Source organism: Prunus mume, linkage group LG6 (assembly GCF_029339155.1).
Source record: "Prunus mume cultivar Tortuosa linkage group LG6, ASM2933915v1, whole genome shotgun sequence".
Lineage (NCBI taxonomy): Eukaryota > Viridiplantae > Streptophyta > Magnoliopsida > Rosales > Rosaceae > Prunus > Prunus mume.
Window position 1 is genome coordinate 5,645,792 of NC_142703.1, and position 19,988 is coordinate 5,665,779.

Genomic DNA, 19,988 nt, shown 5'->3' on the forward strand with positions numbered 1-19,988 from the left:
AGCTAAGACAATGCCTTTTTTAATATTATTATTTAATTATTTATTATTATTATTAATATAGTGGGAGTGGATAGGGTTGAAACTCGTGGGGCAATATAAAAACTGTTTGTGACTGAAGAGAATGCCGCGCGTATTGGGAACAATTGCTGTGATGTTGTCGTTCAAGATTAAATGGCCTGCAGTTTATACGGGATACCGCATGTCATACCATAATTATGACGTAGCTCACGCCATAGGCCTCAGCAGCGGTGGGTTGTTATAAGCTGACGGACCGGTGACCACAGTTACAAATTTCCTGTCTTAAATTTAGTAGTTGAATAAGTACTTATTTTTTTACATTTATACTGTCTTTTAATGTAATTACAAAAGTATTTAAAAATGAAAGAGAGTGGTCAATGGGTTCCCACCACGGTGGTGGTGGATTCCCCCTCCACCCCATGACAGTGCCAATGGTACCCATGATCGAACTTTAGTGGGGTTTCTTTCCTCCAATGTAATAAAAACAAAAGAGAGTGTAAGTAGACAAAAGTGGCTATATTTATTTAGACTATTAATTAAGAGAAGTCTCTTTGTCAATTAAGATTATCAAATAATATTATTTGTTATTTTTCAATTAAGAAAATAATAATATAATGTTAATTTTACTGATTACTTCCCTATTCACTCTCTTACTATAAGAAACACTCATCCAATCTAAAGGTATTGAAGCAACCAAATAGAGATGAAAAGCATGACATGGGATGGGAGTACAAAGTATGTTTAATGAAATTGTAGTAATTTATAATTATAATTTCTTTATAATAATGATTTAATATAATTAAGGGCTCATAATTTGACAGTTACCTTATAATGACGGACATGGCCTCTTCTCGTTATAATAATATTAGAATTATTCGCATGTGTTGCATACGTGAAGATTGAAGATATTGTACGAAAAAAAAAACATAGAACGTTTTGTTTTTTTAATAAAAGAAATTGCTCCTATAAAGAACTACTCACCAAGAATGTTTTTTTAATTATTTTTTAATATACTACAATGATTTGGGTTATGTGTAGATGGGACAAGATCAAATATTTACAAAACGGCATCTCGAGTCGAGATAGACTTTAAGAAGTTGAAGTGATGGTGAGCCCTTCACCTAAGTTAGGTGTGGGAGATCATTGGGAAGGTGCTAAGAAATACAACTGATATAATAGCCTAATTTCGCTACAATGCATTTGGTACAAGTTGAAGAGGTAACTTAATCAAATTCTTACACAGATGGATAAAGGTGGAGCAGGCTAGTAGAGTAAGGGCTAATGGAGAAAAGGCTCAAGGAAATTCTAGGTGAGGCTAACTAGGTGGAGCAAGTGCTCCTAACAAGGCTCGAGAAAATCCTAGGCTTAAGTGGAGCAAGGGCTTCTAGCAAGATTTAAGAAATTATTGTCTGTAGAGGTTGAGTTGCGGGGACCACATCATCCTCAAAAAGTGTGAGTGTTGTAACGGTTGGATTACTTTGGCTTGGATCCCGTACATGTGGAGATTATTGATGTATGTTACTCGATACAAGTCATGATGCGTAAGTCCCACATTGAAGAATACAATGATAATCTATGGTTCAAATATATGTGGTCAACTCATAACTACACCGAAGCCCTTTAAGTTAAAACGACACATGTAGAGGTCCATTGAGTCTCATATGTGTATTAAAAGAGGTATTGTTACACCTGAAATGCGGATCAAATTCACTAAAAGAACAATTAAGTTAAACTCATTAACTTGCTCAAGGAAGCATGAGGTGTATTCTTGTACTTATATTTTCTATCTTATACTGATTGTCCAATTAATCTGTCTCATCTTTGAGATCTACTAGATAGTAGTCATTCTTCACAAGTTGGTATAGTCCATGCCTCTCTTATACTTATATTCTTGATTTTTAGGATGATCTACTAGATAGTAGTCATTCTTCACAAGTTGGCATAGCCATGCCTCTCTTAAAATTTTATTCTTGGTTTTTTTTTTTTCGCTATAATTTTATTCTTTTAATTAGTCATCAATGGTGGAGACAAAAAATTTCATAAAAGGGCACCTTAAGTATCAAAAGTTATTTTTCTTTTGCGTGACAATCCCTAATTTCTTACATGATATGACGAATCAGTAAACCAAATCCTTTTCTCCAATTTTTTGGCGGATCCAAGATTCAAAAGTCAGGTAGGCGAAACTTACCTTAAAAACTCGACGGTACGAGTGAATTTTATTGATAAAAATAAAAAGATACACCTAGTCAGGGGGGATGTAATGAGCCTTACCCTCAAATATGCATATCTATACATAAATAAAAGTTTAACAAAAAACACAAGAAGTAAATGCAATACAACACAAAAACTAAACTATTTTAATCTAAAATTGTACCCTACGAGGCTTGGAAATCTTAAATTCTTCAATTATCTTTTCATTATCGATACTATTAGCAAACTCTCTTTCAATGTGGAGAATCATGTAATCAGCAAGGAATTCATCAGATAATTGATATTAAAATCTTGACCACTATCAACTCTTTGAGTCTCAACTCTTTCAACTTGAGGCTCGACAATGGGAGAAGAGAGAAGATTTGGCTCATCACAAATGGGAGGCATTCTAGAAGATGATGACCCATCATTCTTTTTCTTAAAAAAAGAGAATAAATTCTTTGTTTTCTTGGGGTTTCGATTGTGATCCGACATAATAAAAGATAACCTATTTAATCAAATATCCCAACAAAAAATCAAACAATTTCTCATAATAGCATCAATGAATTTAGTCAAACATTAACATACCAACAACAAATCAAACATCTCAACAATGCCAACATCAAATCAAACATCTCAACAAAATTCTTAAAATCAAAGACCTAATTAATTTCAACAAAATCCCCAAATTATATTTCATTCCAAATTAAACCCTAGAAAACTCAATTTCAAATTAAAATTAAAACTAAGATGCATTATTTTAAGAATAACCCAATAGAAGAAGATAATTAAAGAGAAGAGATTAAGAAGAATACTTGTTTCCTTGTATATGAGAAGAGAAGAGAAGAGGTTGTCCAGTGTCCACGATTGCACAGCACAGCCAAGACTTGCGTTGAGAAGAAGCTCTCCCGACTCTATCTGGAATTGCACTGCACAGCCATTATTTGGCTGCTTAAGTTATATTCTTTCTTTTATTAAAGTTTGACTGGGCCATTCATAACATGGGCTTGGTTATAATTTTTTTCTTCTTTTTAAAGTTTGAGTGGGCTTGTGCTGTGGGTTTTATATGGATTGGGTAGGCAAGAGTGTATACCAACACATGGAATGGATATCAATTACATAGCTTATATATAGGTTTTTTTTTTAGTGAAATATTTTTGGGTAGGCGGTAGCCTACCCTGCCTTGGCTTAAGATCCGCCCTGGTTTTATGTTACCGAATCTCTTTGAATTTATAAGATTAAATTTAAAACAAAAAATATTGTGTAAATAAGGTTAATTTTATAATCTATGTTGCATGGACACATATACGATGACACGGGGGAACGACAAATTTCAAAAAACTAGGATATGGGGCACGACAATTAAAACAAAATAAGCTTATTTGAGGGACACCCCTAATAGGGCCCACTCAGGATTATATTTCAATAATCCAAATCGTCTATTTTGTAGATACTCATTCAAAGACCACTCAATTGAGTTATTGAAATTTTAGTACTTTCTTGAAGCACAGTGTTAATTGCTTTTGTAGGACACAATTGGATATCGAAACAGTTTCCGTTTTGTCAAATTTTTTGTAAGGATGATCTATGAATGAAGACCTAAAAAATAAATGATTTGGATCATTGGAAAAAAAAAAATTTGTAAAGTACCCTAAAGGACACATATATATATATATACATATATAGGGAGCTGATTTCCCCTCTCTCATTTTCTTCACTTACACTCCCTTTTGCTTTTTAATACTTTTAATCAATTTTGTTCTTTCTCTTTCTTATTTTACCCTTACCTTACATTAATTTCCTTTTTACTTCACTTTTATATTAGTTCTTTTTCTTTATACTTAATGTAGGGTAAGGATAGAATATGAAAGAGAAATAACAAAATTGATTAAAAAGTATTAAAAAGCAAAAGGGAGTGTTAGTGGAGAAAATGGGAGTGGAGAAATCATATCCCTATATATTTTGATGTTCATACTCCAATTTCACAATACCTATATATTGTGAAATTCAAGTTTTCTAAGCCTTTGTAGTTTATTAAGTTTATATGAATTAACACATTAGTTGACCTTGAGTATAAGTTGACCCGTATTTGGAGAGTGTCCTGATTATGTATGTGGAATGTATTGATCGTGAACACGATGTTAACCGTTAAACACAAGTATCCAAAGAGTGTCCAAATATCCGACACTTAAGCTTAGTGGAGTGTCCATTCAACTTAGTTTACAATCATCAACAGGATAGCGAATGTGCCTTTATCTTTCAACACATAAATCATAGTTGACTTCATCCATCAGGTTATGTTTTGGAATGCATGCACTAAGAAAAAAGCCAAATAAAGGGAAAAAAGAAAAAAGGCCTATCCACGAGTATAGATCGTTCATAAGGAGCAACATTCTAGCGGGTGCTAGTATATAGATCGAGTTTCTTTTCTTTATTTTTTTAAAATCAATTAAACACCTCAAATGGTTGTTAGGATTAGTGATTTCATAGTTAACCATAAAAAAAGTTTTGTCTCGTAATAATTTACATATGCATGCGTAAGTAATTGACATTAACAAAAATCTTTATGTAAATATATTTCTGTAACAATCATACCACCCAAAACCTGACACCTCAAATTGTTGTTAGGATTGGACATTTAATACCCTAAAAAGTGTTCAGCAAAATAGCTCTTGGATGAGAAGTTCACCTTTTTCTTCTTTTTTAAATTTATCAAATAAGGTCACCTGTTTAATTTGATAGAATATGCAACATTCATAGCACACACATAATTGTAAATTTAAATTGGCATTGGATTATTTTAATTGGTCAATTGTTAGGTTCACTAAACCAAGGAGAATAGTGATGGTGTGTTTGGTAAACAATGGGTCCTATTTTGATTTTCTATATCTATAATGGGAGAACTGGTCCAGAGCTGCTATAGGTCCATGAGTCATTTTATAGTGAGGGTATTATATATACTCCTTATGTGAGGTCTATCTCTTAATTATTGGATCATGCTAACTAATTTGATTCAACATTTAATCAATTTTATCCAATGATTAAGAAATAAGATCTCACCTAAAGGCCATATATAAAGCCCTCACTATAGAATTCTTGCTAGGTCTGTGTCTTTCATATGACAGTGATCTTTTATTTATCAATTTCGTATATATTAATCATAATTTATAATCCAAAAGTAAATGCTTTCAGAATCAGAAACTGTAGCTAATGGTGGAAAAGGAGAAATGACATCTCTGACTTCAACATCACTTAACCAAATGGCATGATCAAAATCATCCAAATTAAGGTTGTTTGATGAGAAACACTTGTGTAAAATGGAGATAGCAATACTTTGTTATTTTTGGCCAATTAAAGCATGCTACGTCTAATTTTTCCACGTGGAAGTTTATAATTGGTTGAGGGTAACAAAAATCCTCATTTTATACAAACTTTTCTGCTGTTTCAGACCCAAAAAAAGAAAAGAAAAGAAAAGAAAAAGCTTGTATTTTATTGGAAATTTTGTGCACCAAGAAGAATCACAATATTAATCTCCATTTCCTTTAATAATTTCACAAAGGTCAATTGAAGATTGCCCATAATAAAGTTAAAGCATTCTTCATTGCAAGTTGCAACCATACTGAACTAAATGGCATCCTGAAAATAAAATTCAATCTTTATATTTAAAATGGAGGGCATCATAGTAGTTCTTTAACATGTAAACAAGAAACAAATGGTAAAAAAAATTAAACACAAGGAACAAAAACACTACCAAGGATAAAGTCTATATGAGATTTACCAAGAAAAATGTGTGTATTAATGAGATGCCCAAAACAAAGGGCAGGACATGTGGAGTGCCCTGAGCAGACCGAGGGACACATCAACACTGACCGCTCCAGTGTCCGCCAGAGTTTACACTCCCACTTCAGCTCGGGGCCTGACCCGACCGTGTGGTAGTTAATGAGACATCAAATATATGGACAATTGAAAACCCCACATCAAATAGTGAAGAAAAGTACTACTAAATTTTTGTAACTATAATTGTGTAAAGATCATGGCGCTTAAACACCTCAAATGGTTGTTAGGATTAGTGATTTAACAGTTAACCATAAAAAAGGGTTTCATCTCGTATTTATTTAAGCATGCATGCGTAAGCGATTGACGCTAACTAAAATCTTTATGTAAATATATTTGTGCAACAATCACACCACCGAAAACCTCACGCCTCAAATTGTTGTCAGGAATGGAGATTTAAAAAGAGTTCAGCAAAATGGCTCTCAGATGAGAAGTTCACCTTTTTTTTCCTTCTTTCCTTGTCAGATAAGGTCACCCATTTCACTTGATAGAATATGCAACATTCACAGCACACACATAATTGTAACTTTAAATTGAACATTAATAACATTCACAGGTAAGGGACAACTGCAACCAGAAAAATAGAGCATACAAATACAAAGACTAGAGGAAACACAGAGAGGAGACAACCAACCAACTGGCGGTGGCATCGTCAAATTTCTCACTAGTTCCAAACTAATAATGGGGTGGACAAGATAACCCATCCTTATTAAGAATGCCTGGGGTCTATTGACCCAAAAAGATGGGCTCATCCTCGACATGTTGGTGTGTTTGGTAAACAATGGGTCCTATCCAAATTTTCTATAAACCTATACTGAGGGGAACTGGGTCCAGAGCATGAGCTATAGCTCCACGTCTTTCAGATGACATTGATATTATCAATTATATATTAATCATAATTTATAATCCAAAAGAAGAAAAGGAAATGCTTTCAGAATCAGAAACTGGAGCTAAAGGTGGAAAAAGAGAAATGGCATGTCTGACTTGAGCATCACTTTTTCAAATGGCATGTCCAAAATCATCCACATCAAGGTTGATCCAGCTTGTATTTTATTGGAGATTTTGTGCACCAAGAAGAATCACACTATAAATCCTCCTTTGTGCACCAAGAATCACAATATTAATATCTTCATTACCTTCTTTAATAATTTCACAAAAGTCAATGCCCATCAATGTCTTTACCTACCTGTTGAAGATTGCAATAATAAAGTTAAAGCATTCTTCATTGCAAGCTAAATCTAAATGGCATCCTGAAAATAAAATTCAATCTTATATTTTAACTGGAGGACATCATAGTAGTTCTTTAACATGTAAAGAAGAAACAAATGGTAAAAAAAAAATTAAACACTACCAAACATCTGTATCACCATCCAGTTGATTTCTGCTTTTGCTTTCTTTCTTTTTTTCCTTCCTCCAAACAGATTCAAAATGCACATACCCAAATTGATTTTCTAATAGACAGATAATACCATGATGTTGATTTGCAGATTTTGGACCACTACTAGGCATGAGAAACACACATAATATTGGGTAATTTGGTGAGAGCTGACATCTAGGATCTGAAAAACATGCAAATTGTGATGATGTTTGACCCACAAAGCTTCTACCCTTCAAAGTTCAAACTGCTGAATCTAAGACATCACAGTCCAAACCTAACAGGCTACAGCTGTTTCACTGGAAACCCTATTATGCAAATGCTGTTTCAAGTGGCTGTGAAAATCATTTCAGAATTGTAGCCCATGCAACTGCAATAGGATATGAGTTCTCAAATCATGCAACACCCTCATGGCCACTCTGCCACTTACAAAGGGAGCCGGTCCTGACTAAGGAACTGTGCTTATTCACTGAAAAAGTAAATTACAAGGATGACTACCTTTCAATTGAAAGATGAAAAATACATGCTCTCTCCAGAATTCTTTCAATAAGGAGGAATACATGGAAAGAATGAGTCCTAAATTCAACAAGAATGTCACATTTGTCAATATTATTAGACTAATTACCCACAAAGGGGTAAGTCATGAACATTCTCTTTCCGTTTTTTTAATGACAGACTGGAAGAACTCTCTACCAGAGTTACGAAGTGCCAAAGAAACATTAAAATCCAGAAGTGTCTTCTATAAAAACGCAAGTTTAATTTAAGAAGGCAACAGAAAGCATCCAAAATAACCTTTACAACAAGGAATGAGACAATGAATAACACACAAAAGATAAATTTGGTCATTAACTTTGAAAAACATGAAGCACTCAATATAAACTGTACCTTGTACCACTAGAAATAGATTCCTAAGACATGGATTAAATATTAATTGAACCAGCAATAGCTTCACATCAATTTATCAGAGAAATGCAATCTGTGATCACAAATTGATGTTCTCTGATAAATTGATGTGAAACTACAATCTGTGATCGCCTAATCCTGTAGGTCTAGGACATAGCCCGGTTTTTGTACTTGTTTCATCCCTACTCATAAATACAACACTATCGCCTTTGTATAAAAAATTAAAAAAAAATACCAATAATAAAAAATAAAAAATGCAATTTTGTGATCCAGAATCTTTTCTTTCTATCTTCTCTCTTATTTTGCATTTTCTGGACAGAACCAAAAAGATGCATGCTATGAAATTTAATATATTCTCAAGTTTTATGGAAATATAGGTTATGGGATATAAGGATCATTAAGACTCTGCTACAGCGTTCTATCTTTTTTGTTTTTAGCTAACTATTCAACTCTATCTTATGATTAGCTTCCACATAATTTATTTTTAGCATTCTAGTTGATGCAACCTCATTTTGAGGTGAGCTTTGGTTTGCTCATAATTTTTACCTTGGTCGCTTTGGTTTCATACATGTAAAGTTTCAAACATAGACGATCAAATTTGGCCAAGTAATCTCACCATTTAAGCTGTGTCATGAGGTTTGGAACGCAATAGAATGCTCTTATACAAGCTTTTAAGCAGAAGCCCCATCCCAGTTTTTACGCACCATTATGGTTTACGTTTGAAATAAATTTATCCCTAAAATATATATCCCCTCTCCATAGAAAGGGTTACTTTGTACGCTTTGAAAAAGTTAATAGTGCAAGAAATTAAAGTTCCTGCACTTGTGCGAACCATGAGTTGGCTTGGGTGAGTCGAGGACACCTTCACTGTGATGCTGAAGGCCGATGCGATGTGGGAATTGTTCTAACATCTGATTGCAATACGCCTTGTGTGATGCCAATGACCAGAGTGATTCCGGATCTCTCCTCTTCTTTTCTCTCACAATTGTCCTACATAAACTCTGAAAATGCTAGTTTCAATTAGCATTTGGGTTCTTAGGTGTTGCTTAAATACCCTACATCTAACTAGCACATAACCAATCTGACTTAAGAGAATAACCCTGCAGCTTCCTACAAAAGAATTAATGGATGATCACGACACAAGCACCAAGCCTGATATTTCTATGATTTCATTTACCAAAATCATAAATTTCAGCTATATATAAAAAACCAAATCATTTGAATATCATCCCTATATATAACCTTGCTAAATACCAAGGTGGCTACATATGTAAACATTATTGCTAGAAAACTGAGCAAGCAACCTGGTAAGGAACATGAATAAGAAGCACAATCATACCATATGAATCATGAATTACAAATGCCTACATGCAGCAGCACTCAATGACATGTTATTCAATGAAAACAAAGCTTCCAACTAGCTTTGAAATCTATTTAAACCAGATTTATACACCTACTTTGGAATCAGCAAAAGGGCTACACTTCCTACCACACATCACCCACAAATTTCCAATTTTGACACGACCAAACAAGATTAGGTTAAGAATTCAGTTCCAAGCTTTGATTCTGATGACTAGACCTATCACACTAAAGAGTCATTGGACCCATACATGAGGTGTGTAGGCAACTAAATTGAGTCATAGAAAATGCATATCCAAAGTGACTTGTCAAGCCACTAAATTGAAAGTCCAGTCCAGAATTTTGATCAATTAGCAAAATTAATTAATTCAACCTTATGGATTTGAATAAAAGCTTTCGAAAAAAGAAATCAATCATGCATCTCAAGGAGCAGATGTCGGATCAAGAAAAAAAACGCTACAAATAGATCAGTCACAAAGCTCTTTGTAGTACAAATTGGTAAAAGCAGAGAAGCAAACTACATAGGCACATAGGTACAAGAATTTACTGCCAAACCAGCAATAAGAGATCAATAACACCAGTGCAGTATTTAAGTCATAGAAAATCATCAAATGATGTCGTAGAGATGGTATAAGAAAAGTTACCAACATGCTTTCATCTGTGTACAAAATGGTCAAAGTTTCTGATCAAAGTGTCAGTATAAACACTACCACAAGCCCAGAAACTTGCAATGTTTTTAGTTTTATACTCTCACAACATTGAGACAAACTTCACCCCTATTTATATATAATCCTTTGCCAGCTACATTGGTCTTAAACTTTCATAGACACACAAACGCCAACAATACCAAAAAACCAAAAAAGTGTTGCAGCAACGGGGTTTAATTCTTCTCCTTTTGGCTGTTCTGTAAATCCACCATGCAATTCAGGCTAAGCCGGTTACATACAGCAACAAAAATTCCAAGGCAACAAATGTTGAGAAATAAAAATTATATTGATTTGTTAAGAGATTCAACTAACACAACAGGTTATCAAATTCAAGGCAATACAACAACATTTGGGGGTTTTTTTTTTTTTTTTATGAATACCAACCTCTAGTTGGCATCGAAAGCTTAAAACTTTGCTGAACCCGATCAAAGCAATGCAGTGAGCCTGGCCTCGAAAACAAACCCCCGGCAAAGCCCATCGCCGCTTCCAGGCACACCATCAATCCACCGCCACTCGCCTTTCCCCGAACAATGGTCCCACAAAGCCAACTTCCCAACTCTCTTGGCCGAAAAACAAACCCTATCACCGCTACCAAACACCTTGAACTTGCTCGACTCTTGAAAACACCTGAACATGTCCACCGGCATTCGGCCCGCCTCGTCCCACTCCAAGCTATCCAAGTCCAGCCTCAGTATCAAAATCGTCGAGCACGAAGCATTCAGCGAGAAAGACGATTTCAACCCACCAACCATCAAAACCTTGTTCCCGTTTCCGCGAACCAAACGGGGTCGTTTCAAGATGTCAAAAACGTCCCCCCACTCGTGCTTTTCGAGCCGAGTCCACGTCTGGGAGGTCTTCAGTTTTGAAATTGTGCAATGAAAGAGCTTCCATTGACTCCTCCAAGGCGAACCCACATCGCAGAGAGCGTAAACCGAGTCAAAGACCAAAATTGGGCTTCTGGGTTTCGATGGGAGGTTAGATGAGAACTTTAGCCACTGGTTTGAACCGGAGAAGTAGAGAGCGGCGAGCTCGGTAAGGACCATGACTCGAGTTTCGGAGTCAACGAGGACCGAGCCGTGGCGCGACCAAGCAGACCCGAGCTGGGGCAGGACTCGGAACTGGCGAGTGAGAGGGTTGCAGACGACGAGTGACTTGGTGGACTCGGGCGAGTCGGGCGATTCGCCCCAGAGGTAGACGAAGCCGAGGGAGGAGGCGACGGGGTGGGGGGAGCGGAAGGGAAGAAAATCTAGGTTGAATCTGAGCCATTGGTTGTCGTCGGGGTCGAACACGTGGAGGCAGGGAGGGGAGGATACGTGGCGGTGGTGGTGGTGGTGGGGAGGGCGGAGGGCTAAGAGGTTGAGGGGAGGCGATTGGGTGGAGATGAGCTGTATGAAGGATGGTGAGGTCAGGAGGTGGTTGAAGAACTTGGAGAGTGAGCGGCAGATCATGACCTGACGGAGGGGAAGGCTGGAGAAGATCTGGTGGAGCGTGTCTTGCGGGAGAGCGTCCATGGCTATGCGGTGGAACGGCGGAGTATTGGATCAGGAGAAAAGAGCACAGACCGAAGAGAGAGAGAGAGAGAGAGAGAGAGAGAGTTGTGGGCTATGCGGGAGAGGAGAGACGTTTTGGTCGTCTCAGGAGTCGTCTCAAGTGTCTTCTTTCTTTGAGCTAACAAGCGAGTTTCATTTCGAGTCTCCTCCTGTTCTCTCTGTTGATTACTTTCCCTATTAAGTAAATACAAAAATTGAAATTGAAATTAGTTTTATAAAGTCCATAAAGCAAGAGATGACCACTTATAGTGAAATCAAAACCAATTTATGTTTTTTTAAGAGAACTTTTGTGTTCATAGAAGAAAAAACCTCACATAAGGGATAGGTTAGTTCATTGCCAATCAATCTTGGCATGAAATGATAGGGGGCTACCATATTTTATGGCATTAATTAAAACCAATTTTTTCTTCTTAAATGCTATTGAAAGGATATTTAGTAACATTTATTTTGTTGAAAGAGTTTGATCCAAAATTTGGCATTGTGTATGAATTAAGAGCAATGCTCTCTATTTTTTAGTTAAAATTTGGCTAAAAATATATAAAAATTATTTTAAAAGCTCTCTATAATTTTTTTTTAATTCAAATAATACTCTCTAATTTATGGAGTAATAAATGCAATAACTCTTTTTTTAATTTGTTCATCTCTATAAAAAAAAAAAAAAAAAGGTTAGCATTAATTAAATGTTTAAAATACTTATAAAATAAAGCAATATTAAATTATAGGGGGCTACTAAGAGTTTTTTTCTCTCTTCTCATTTTTTTATTTAAAGAATTAGTGATAGATACATTGCATTGGGAAGAGAGGCACTTATCCTGGGATTCGAACGGGTAACCAAGGGGGGGAAGGGGAGGGACCTCACCACTGAGGTAAACCCCTCGGTCCAAGAAGTCTCCCTATTTTAGGAGGCGAATAGGGAGCATGGTTGACATAGTATTTTTTCAATTCCTCCATAAAATTTGTCTAAAGATGGGGTTTAAGGAGCCCATTGTGGATGCTCTAATAATATTAGAGAGAGATATAATGATGGTTTTGAATTTACAATAAATATCAATATTTCAGTATCATGTACTTTTCAATCATTATACACATACACTTTACTTGTATTTCACAGGTAATTATTTCACAGCTAATCATCATGTACTTTTCCAAATACAATTTACCAAACACTTAACTATTTTATTTCACACCTAATTATTCTCGCAGCACAACATAAACAATTTTTTTTAGGGCTTCTTCGATATAGGTCCATTTTCATCAAGATGTAATGGATGTAGTCCACTTGCTCTCCCTTTTCAATTGCATTCCATTCTCGCCAAATAAGTATGTGCATAATTTTTAAGGAAATTACAATATATGCCATTATCATAAATGAAATTAAATTAAAACACTATATATATATATATATATATATATATGGGTCAGGATCGGGAGACACACATTTTGACACACCATTAGGAAAATTCTACGGTGCGCTTGGCGCATTGGTGTGCTTGGCGCATGGATGCGCCACTTCTTATGACCATCAGATGAGTAGTTTGGGCATGTGAAGTAATCCACACCATTGCTTGTTGGTTATCGGTTAACTTGTTGATGTAGGTAAAACAAAAACAATTGCTCTCTCCTTCAGTCAAAGACATTTCAGAGCCGCTCATCTCATTTTTCTTTCCCTTTGAGTTCAATTCCTTCTACAGTTGCTCATTTCTTCCTCATGTGACAACGACACAGCACCAACGACCACATCTCCTCTCCTCTCAGGTAAGTCAGTTTCCTTATTATCATTCTTCTATCTCCTTACATCTCTCTATGAACAGCGTCTCGTTGCCTCTTCTTTTCTCAGTCTCATGTCTGATTTTGATTTCTTCCATAGGTGCTCCTCCTTCTGTGACGACATCAACGAGACAGGGTCGGCGGCGTCATATCCTTTCCTCAATTCCTCTCTCATATCAGTTTAAGGTTAGCATCCTCTTTCTTTGAATTTAGGATTTTTTTATGTTAAATTAGGCTTGTTGAATTAGGGCTTCTAAATTGAATTGGGGGTTAATGTATATGATTTTTTCATTAAATTAAGGCTGTCAAGGTGGTTGAGACTGTGATGGATTGATAGTTTTTTATTTTCTGGATATTTGGTGGGTCTAATTTATTTGATTTGTTAATCTTTGAATATTGATAAGTTTGGAGCTCATTTATTGGAATGTATTGGTCTTCAAAGCTTTTTTTTACTGTGCTTTAACTGCCTTGACAAGTTAATTACAGTGTATTGGTCTTTCCTCATTTATTGGAATGTATTGCTCTTATTTTTCTTATATATATATTGGGTTCAGTTCCTTAGTATGTTTTGTCTCGTGCATGTAAGACTACTTTTTCTCTATATTGGTTCTGTTTGAAAAAACAGAAGGAAATTGGGTTAAATTCCTTAGTGTGTTTTGTTTTATGGTTTCTGGTTTACTTTGTTGGTGGATAGGCATTATGATTTTGCTTTGGGTTGATTTTTTAAACAAATTTATGTTTCTCTGCAATCCATTAGTTGATGTGTGGATTTACAGCAGCTGTTTCTTCTTGGGTAATCTTCATCGTACATCCCTCCAGATTTATAACTGTTGCTATTTCTTGGTTTTTTTTATTTATTTGTTTCATTTTTATGCTTTTAGTTGGCATGTTACTAAATTTTCAAAAAACTTTAACGATGGTTTTCATTGAAAAAGCTTCTAAGCTGCTTCAGGCGATGGAGTTATGATCTATATTTGCCAAATTGAAAGTTCGACAATGATTGCAGTACTATTTTATCATATTTGCTTTTGTATGTTAGGGAATTTTGATTCCTTAGTTTTTTCCACTGAAATACCATTAGTCTTTCCCCTGTATTATAGGGAATTTTGTTTCCTTTGGCCTCAAAGCAAAGACTATGTAATTTGAATTTGAAATGTGTGTACTTTGATTTCTGTTCTCAGGTAAATTTTCTTGATTTAAGTGTTGTTGTTTCTGTTACATTTAATTTTGCTTTTGTAAGTGAAAGCTCAACAACTAATATAAACTTTTAATCATGGTCATAGTAGAAAAAAAATATAGTGGAGGTTGCTATTTGACAGGACTCGCCCCAAATTTCTCGTAACCCGGGACGAATCCTGTGAAATTCCCGACATCACCCCGATGTCGGGCCCACCTACTAAAACTATGTCCTCTTTTGCCAAAGAGGACTAAGGGCTTGAGATTTTCTGCCGAAAATTCGGCAGAGTCTCCCCTGCAAATTGAACATTTTCCAAAATTCCAACCTGCATAAAACGCAATTTAATAACACCAACTGGTAGCAAGCACAATATAATTTCATGCAATTCAAACAATTGGCCTCCGACCGTCACATAACTAAAATTAACTTCCCAAAAATCCAACATATGAGGTTTTAACTTCCTAACACAAACACAAGTAGTTTAAGGCCTCACCGTAATCATACAACAGCCCAACCGGGTCTTGCCCCTAATTCAACCACAGCACACTAACACCACCCTCCCGTAGTCAAACGGGAGTATGAACAATTATCTAATCACATCTCGGTCTCATCCGAGTTTCAGGACCAAAGACAAGGTCAACACCACTCAACAAAGCACCTAACTAAACCTAGTCCGTGGCTGCACCTAGGCGCTATCCCAGACTGCCTACGTACCCTACTAAGGGATCAAGCCACACGTAGTTTTTTCTCTGAAACCATTTTTCTCTAAATCACAACTCAACAATCACAATCTCACATATCTCCCCATACGCCGGATCTACCAACGCCACATATGGTGTAACAACCCGGTCCTTAATTAATATTTAATTATTAATTTATTCTAGTAAAAGACAATTATACCCTTATAATATTTTAATAATTTAAAAGTTGACTTTTTGACCGGGAAGGAATTTGGGGATTTCAGTTATACTGTTGCATAGATGGCAGCTAGATGAGTTCGTAGACACGTAGTGGGCTCAAATCGGAGTTGTAACGAAAGAGTTACGATCAAAAGAAGTTCAGTGGCATAACCATAAATATTTCGAAGTTGAGTTCTTAAAAACCCAGATTTCTCCTATGTCGGCAACTCGACCAGCCGACTTTAAGAGATGATTTCTCTCAGCTCCGAGCACCAATTCGAGGAAGACCGGTGCCAAACGAACCACCTCACTCCCTTCTTTCAGTCTTAGCCCATCCCAGCCTCGATCCGCCGTCGTAGTCGCTGAATTCACCACAAACAGGCGGTGATGGGCGATTTTGTGAACTTCCAACCTTTCGTTCTCCATCATCCGGCCACCAAATCGGACGAGTGAGGTATGGTTTTCTAGTTATTTTCCATGCTCTAACTTCTGGTTGGGTAGGATTTCAGAGATTTCAAGCGTAGATCGTTCGATTTTTAAGTTAGGTTTCAACATACTTTTGGGTCACTGTTCCAGCCACTTCCGGCCAGTTTTTGGGGTAGGTCCAAGAACAAAAGTGGTTCCAAATATGGTGTTTTACTTAAGATAGGAGTCTTGAGCCGAAATGTTAAGATTTTCCGACGAAGCATTATTGCTTTGGGCAACCATGCGCCAGTGTGGCAGTGAGCAATGAAGGCATTGTGTCCCAATGTGATCCTCTTGTTGTCACGAGCTCGTAATGTAAGATCCCACATTGACCAACGGAGAGGGGGTGATGTGCCTTATATGTGCACACCCGCATCCATCTAGCACGAGGCCTTTTGGGAGCTCACCGGCCGGAGTTCTTAGGAACTCGAAGTTAAGCGAGTTGGGGCTAGAGCAATCTCGGGATGGGTGACCCACTGGGAAGTTGATCGTGAGCTCGAAACAAAATCGTGAGGGCGAGAGGGGGCCCAAAGCGGACAATATCGTGTTACGGCGGACCGGTCCGGGATGTGACAATTTGGTATCGAGCCACTCTGCCGTGTAGTGCGAGTGTGCACGAGGGCGTCGGGCCCTTAAGGGGTGGATTGTAAGATCCCACATCGACCAACGGAGAGGGGTGATGTGCCTTATATGTGCACACCGCATCCATCTAGCACGAGACCTTTTGGGAGCTCGGCGGCAGTTCTTAGGAACTCCGAGTTAAGCGAGTTGGGGCTAGAGCAATCCCGGATGGGTGACCCACCGGAAGTTGCTCGTGAGCTCCGAAACAAAACCGTGAGGCGAGAGGGGCCCAAAGCGGACAATATCGTGCTACGGGCGAGCCACGGGATGTGACACGTAAGAATTCGCGGATATCAATTCGGATTACTATAAACCTAACTCTAGGGTTGGCATTTTCGGAGTACTCGGGACTCCGTTTTACGATCCGTCGAATCCTACACGATTCTAAGAATGTCTAAATTAACATATTATAAACTCAGGACCATCCAACGGTCCAAACATAGTGAACCCGAATAAAGTACAATATGCAATATCCGTTCGGGACTCTAACGGTACCCAAATTGGGATCCGAGCACACCTACGTACTCGTGACCACCTGAGGATCCTATTGGGACAAAAATGCCCCTTCGCTAAAGTGCCCATGGGCCGCCACACGCACTGGCAGCGCTTGGGTGTCCAAAGCGATAATCCAACGCCAGAAAAACTCCAAATCATGACTCAAGACTCCTACCCTAGGTAAAACACCCTATTTGAAACCACTTTTGTTCTTAGACCTACCCCAAAAACTGACCGAAAGTGGCTGGAATCTCATCCTGAAATCCAGCCGAAATCCAATTTGAAGATCAGACATCCTATGCTCAAAATCGATTCAATCCTATCCAACCATCAGCTAGATCATAAAAAATAGGTGAGAAAACATACCTCAATCACCAGAAATGGTGGCCAGAGGAGGGAGAACAAGCGGCTGGAAGTTTCCTCCAAAAGCCTGTTAGTTTTCTCCAAAATCTGGTCAGATCGCTGTTTACCGGCATCGGAGAACCAGTGGGAAGGATGGCGAGCCAAACCGATCATTTTGGGACGGTCCCGCCCAAATGGTGGCGGGGCGTGGCGATGGCGGTGGCGGAACGCAGCGATGCTACATGGGGGTTTTCGTGACAGAGAGAGAGAGAGAGAGAGAGAGAGAGAGAAAAGGAGGGTATTTATGACTTTGATCAAAAATTCCTTTTCGAAATATTTACGATTTTGCCACTGGTGATGTTTTGCTCGTAACTTCTTCGTTACGGCTCCGATTTAAGCCCTCTACTTGTCTACGGACTCGTCTCAGTACCACCTATGCAACCAAACCACTCGTTGTCCCAAAATCCTCCCGGGTAAGAAAATGACCAAATTACCCTTACCTTAAGGGTAAATTCATAATTTCCCTTAATTAAATTAAAATATGAATTAAATTTGGAGTCGGGGTGTTACACTATTGTCTCATGGTTGATTTTGTCTTGGTGACTTGTTCTATCACCCAAAGTTGGAGGTCCTATCCTTTCTAGTTGTTTGGGAACATAGAGACGTGGAGATGAATTTGCACTTTGTGTTTCCCTTGTCCAATGGTTCCCGTGAGCCATTTTTCATCATGAGCGTTTTGATTTGCTATCTGTTTTGTTCAATGTATAGTAAAATATTGCTATATAATTTATTTCCTCTTCTTTTGCAGTGGGAGTAACTATCTTCATTTTATTGATCTCATTTTATTCAACTCGTGAAGGTGAGGACTTCACTAGCAAGATACATATAATGCTACAAACATTTGACAGTACAAGAAGGAGTCACAGAGGCAGAATAATGTGGCGATTCTTATATTTTGTGGCTCATGAGTTGGTGGTGTGTGTTTTATTGTGAATAGTAGTTTGAGTGAGTATGTCATGTCAAGTTGGCTGCATAAGAAATACACAAATTCCTGGAAAGAATACGATTTCTTGGATTGTTTATTAGGAGTAGGATGTGTTTACTTGATTGTCAACATAGTTTTTCATCAATGCATTAGAATGGTTCAAAGCACTAAAATTCTATTGTTTTTACTTTTAGGTACTTAAATCATGGAAGAGAAGAAAAATGAAATGACAGAGGTCGTTTGGCAATTATCATTCAAATGATTGGCTTTCGCAAATTAGAATGGCAATTATATGGTGCCTATTTGTCAATTGCCAACATGACGTGGCTATGCTGTAGCAAAATAAAGGAATTTTGTATGAGCTTGGTGACATAAGGCATGGGCTGAATTGAAGATGGGAGTGTAGTAGATTGTAGTTCAAATTTTTTTCTATTTCTATTGTTGTTATTTAGGCTTCATATCTTGATTGTAGTTCAGTTTTTTTTTCCCTTCTTGTACTTGGCATTTAGTTAGGTGTTTTTTTTTTTTTTTTGCGTGAAATACTTGGCATTTAGTTTCAATGTATTTCTTTTGATGGACAACTTATCCATTGCCATTATGTGTACTTAGTATGACATTTCATTTAACTCATGCTTATGAGAAATATAAATAATTATAAAAACTATTGATTTGTTTTCTTTATGTTATTGGCAAATTTATTATATAATGATTTCAAATATGATCGTCTATTGTTCTCTATAAATGGGTTGAATGAGTTAATTTCAAAGGAAGTGACCATAAGATGGAAAGCGCATTGATAGATTGGCTCACATAAGATGAAAAGGAAATAATGCAATTGACAAACAGTAAGTTGGAAATTGAAAAAGAATAATGCAATTGACAAACAGTGAGTTGGAAATTGAAAAAGAATAAGTGAGATTATATCTTTTGTGGTAGATGTTAATTGTTAGCTTATGTAACTTGGTAGATGTTAACTGTTAGCTTATGTAACAAGTTATAACAAATAGAAAGTATTATGTTATACGGATCGACATAAATAAGTAACAAATAGAAAATATTAGTTTAATCATTTATGTACTTTTTGTTTTAAGTAACTACTTCTAGTTAGTATTATCAATATTCATGATGATTTGAGTATTTGACAAACATGTATCGTGTAATTGACAACGAGGAAGCATCCAATTACATACCAATATGCAATTGCATTTTAAGTACAATCTTATAACTTACAAGTTTAGGGATTCTGTTTACGACGTTATAGTATTATTATAATCAAAACATTGTAACATTGGTCCTCACTC

At 36.8% G+C, this 19,988-nt stretch overlaps 1 protein-coding gene and 1 long non-coding RNA gene across 8 annotated transcripts; one reads left to right on the top strand and one right to left on the bottom strand.

The window, feature by feature from the left end:
• Window positions 1–6,672: 6,672 nt before the first annotated feature.
• On the bottom strand, window positions 6,673–12,097 carry LOC148915922 (SKP1-interacting partner 15-like). Of its 5 annotated transcripts, none has more exons than XM_089055354.1 (2): window positions 10,771–12,097; window positions 6,673–7,228 (listed from the first exon to the last, which is right to left on the bottom strand). In XM_089055354.1, the coding sequence occupies exon 1, from the start codon at window positions 11,895–11,897 to the stop codon at window positions 10,812–10,814; it is 1,086 nt and encodes a 361-aa protein (XP_088911480.1). In that variant the 5' UTR covers window positions 11,898–12,097; the 3' UTR covers window positions 6,673–7,228; window positions 10,771–10,811. The 5 variants fall into 5 exon arrangements, with proteins under 5 accessions (XP_088911480.1, XP_088911478.1, XP_088911476.1 ...); XM_089055352.1 differs by lacking the exon at window positions 6,673–7,228 and adding an exon at window positions 8,918–9,430; XM_089055350.1 differs by lacking the exon at window positions 6,673–7,228 and adding an exon at window positions 8,918–9,321 and having other exon boundaries at window positions 10,771–12,096.
• Window positions 12,098–13,572: 1,475 nt separating this feature from the next.
• On the top strand, window positions 13,573–19,368 carry LOC148915923 (uncharacterized). 3 transcript variants are annotated; one of them, XR_016127986.1, is made up of 4 exons: window positions 13,573–13,691; window positions 13,804–13,889; window positions 18,511–18,561; window positions 18,882–19,368. It is a non-coding gene; the product is annotated as an uncharacterized LOC148915923 (long non-coding RNA). The 3 variants fall into 3 exon arrangements; XR_016127985.1 differs by lacking the exon at window positions 18,511–18,561; XR_016127987.1 differs by lacking the exons at window positions 13,573–13,691; window positions 13,804–13,889 and having other exon boundaries at window positions 18,541–18,677.
• The last annotated feature ends 620 nt before the right edge of the window (window positions 19,369–19,988 follow it).